The following is a 2,954-nucleotide window of genomic DNA, read 5'->3' on the forward strand; positions in this document are numbered from 1 at the left end:
CAGCCTTGACTACCCCCTTTTTCGCTGCATCAGGTTTTCCTTTAGCTCTGTATGCAGCAATATCCTTCCAAAACGAGGAGAGGAGAATGTAACAAAGACAAAAAATAAAACTTCACACAAAGTCTTCACAACACACAGGCCCATTGTACCTTTCGAAAGAATTAGACCACAGGAAAAGGCATAAAATAAAAACATAAAAATGAACAATTTGTAATCTACAACTCATGAAATGGCAGTCTAATATTTGTGTTGTTATGCCTCAGTGAGGTACAATTATATACCACATCCTAATTCTAGTTTATGAGGACTAGAAGGCAGACTGATCAAAGGGTAATACTGCCACCTTCTGAACACAAAACAGCATTCTACAGGTTCACTGCCAGACCTTAATCCACAGAAGAAAACTGGGGGAAGTTGGGGGTGTGTGTCTAAAAAATAGACATTTTCAGAAAAAAATGACCTAAATGAAAATTAGCTTTTAGATATTTTAATTTATGTATAGTAATTATAATTTTCCTCCATTCTATTGACAGTTACCTTGGCAAGCTTAAAATCTAAACTATTTTATTTTAATCCAAAGTGAATATATAATAAATATTTGTACATAGGCAGTACAGTTACTTTGCCCAATCAATTTTTGTAATATATGCATATGACCATTTAGAAACCACTCACCAAAAATAGTTACAAATATCTCCCAAAACTTGGATGTATATTAAGAAATAAAACTAAAACAGCTTAAAGGCCTTGGCTCAAGACAGATTTCAGGAAAACTTAACACCCTACTGGCCATTCTATATGAAAAAAAAAAAAAATGAAGTCTATAAAGAGGAAATAAGACAAGTTATCAAGTACAATCCCCTAACACCTGTCATCCCCTGTCATCCTCCTTACCTTCTCGTACTTCTCCTTCAGCTTGGCAGCCTTCTTCTCATAGGGCTGCTTGTCATCAGCTGCAGTGTTGTTCCACATCTCTCCTAGTTTCTTTGCAACATCACCAATGGATAAGCCAGGATGCTCGCCTTTGATTTTAGGGCGGTACTCAGAACAGAACAAGAAGAAGGCCGAACTAAAACCAGAAATGTAGTTTTTGGATTTTAACAAACACTGTCAAATCTGTATTGCTTTGCAGTGTTTAAATACCTAGTAATTTATACCATACAATGGACAGGGTGTAAATATTCAGACACGCAAATGGTTATAAGACATTCTAAATTAGTTCTGAGCAATTTCTAAAGATACAAAAGGACTAAAAATCGTAGTGATATATTCTGTTCAAAGGAATCTTGTTTCCCAGTTCAAATGCCTTACCTAATAATTCCAATGTAAGTTACATTGACCCCCCCTCAAATACACAACTTGAGCCATTCTCAGCTATGAAACCAAACACTACACACTCAAGGTGGCTCAATCAATTCCTACCTACTCTAAACAACTCAAAATAAAAGCTTATACTTACGGAGGCCTCTTGGGTGCATTGGGGTCCTTGAACTTCTTTTTGGTCTCCCCTTTGGGGGGGATGTAGGTTTTCATTTCTCTTTCATAACGAGCCTTGTCAGCCTTTGCCATATCTTCAAATTTCCCCTTTTCTTTAGCAGACATGGTCTAGAAAGAGTTATTTGTAAACTTGACAGAGATATTTAATATGCCACCCTAAAGCACTTTATAGTCAAACAGTAAGTAAGGAGAACACCCAGCCCCTTCATACTAATTTACAACTAAGAGGCCCTCTGCATCTCTAAAGCCCGCTTACCTTCCACCTCTCTGAGCACTTCTTGGAGAACTCTGAGAAGTTGACAGAAGCATCCGGGTGCTTCTTCTTGTGCTCCTCCCGGCAAGTTTGCACAAAGAATGCATATGAGGACATTTTGCCTCTAGGCTTCTTAGGATCTCCTTTGCCCATGTTTAGTTGATTTTCTAAAATAAAGCATTCGATGTTAGTAACAAAAATTGTGAAACGGACAAACTTAGAACTGCTCAGGGTGACAAGACAAACCAAAGTTTGTGTTATTTAACACAGTGGTGACGACAATCTCCCATAAAAGCCAGACAGAACATTACAAACCATAGCCAATTCCTAGAAGTGGTTAAGCCACAAGAGATGAGGGCATGGGACACAGGGAAGAGAAAGGAAAAAAAAAGGTCTCTTCCAAGTGTGATCTCAAAGTGTAGGCACAGATACACTCAAGCATTCGCTATCTGTTGGTGTCCTGAATGAGTGGCTAACTGGTCGTTAAGACTATGTTTAAATCTTTTTCTTAAAAAATTTACTTAAACCAACAAAACACAAACATTAAAAAAAAAAAAAACAAAACCCACCCTGTCCATTTGAAAATTTTGCAGTGTACAAGGAATGATCCAGTAGACCTTAATAGAATTACAGGCCTAGAAAAGCAGGGGGGATGAAAAGCAAAACAATAAATCCCCCCTGCGTGCACCTAAAGTTTACCCAGCTTTAAGAGCACCCCGTCTTCTCGTGAAACTTTGCTCGGGAGGGCGGAGGCGGCGCTGGGACAGGGCCGGGAGAGGCCGCCGTTTCCTATCACTTTGGCCCCGAGATGCGTTTCTGCTCTGACTAAACACGTCCGGTTTGAAGTTTCTCCGAGTAAACAAGGATGAGGGACAAAAGCCACTCCTGCTGCCCCCCCTCCGCCACCAAGGGGGTGTCGGGCTCTTATTTTTTAACCGGGCCCGTGAAAAGTTGGGGTACCCTGGCGCGCGCGGCAGGTTTCCCCGCCCTCCGAACTTGGCCGGAGGTTGAGGGGGGCTGCGGCTCCGGGCGGGCCCGAGGCCGCCACGTGCGCCCGGAAGGCCGCAGGCTCGCGCCGCCGCCCCCATTTTGTCGGCCGCGGCGCAAGGAGAAGCCCCGCTCGAAATGGGGGCTGGCTCCGCCCGCGGCCGACAGGGCCGGCGCACGGAATGGCCGCTGCGCGTCTTCCCCGCCTGCGCCGCCG

At 42.9% G+C, this 2,954-nt stretch overlaps 1 protein-coding gene across 1 annotated transcript in view; it reads right to left on the reverse strand.

Moving 5' to 3' along the window:
- Positions 1 to 2,588, reverse strand: part of Hmgb1 (high mobility group box 1) — a 36,123-nt gene extending 33,535 nt beyond the window's left edge. The window contains exons 1-5 of the mRNA XM_031391205.1: positions 2,450 to 2,588; positions 1,754 to 1,917; positions 1,460 to 1,605; positions 895 to 1,069; positions 1 to 64 (exon numbers count right to left, since the gene is read on the reverse strand). Coding sequence (XP_031247065.1) covers positions 1 to 64; positions 895 to 1,069; positions 1,460 to 1,605; positions 1,754 to 1,903 — 535 coding nt within the window. The 5' untranslated portion in view covers positions 1,904 to 1,917; positions 2,450 to 2,588. The remainder of the gene's footprint in view (positions 65 to 894; positions 1,070 to 1,459; positions 1,606 to 1,753; positions 1,918 to 2,449) is intronic.
- Between the last annotated feature and the right edge of the window lie 366 nt (positions 2,589 to 2,954).

This window comes from Mastomys coucha, unplaced genomic scaffold (genome assembly GCF_008632895.1).
Source record: "Mastomys coucha isolate ucsf_1 unplaced genomic scaffold, UCSF_Mcou_1 pScaffold22, whole genome shotgun sequence".
Classification (NCBI taxonomy): Eukaryota; Metazoa; Chordata; class Mammalia; order Rodentia; family Muridae; genus Mastomys; species Mastomys coucha.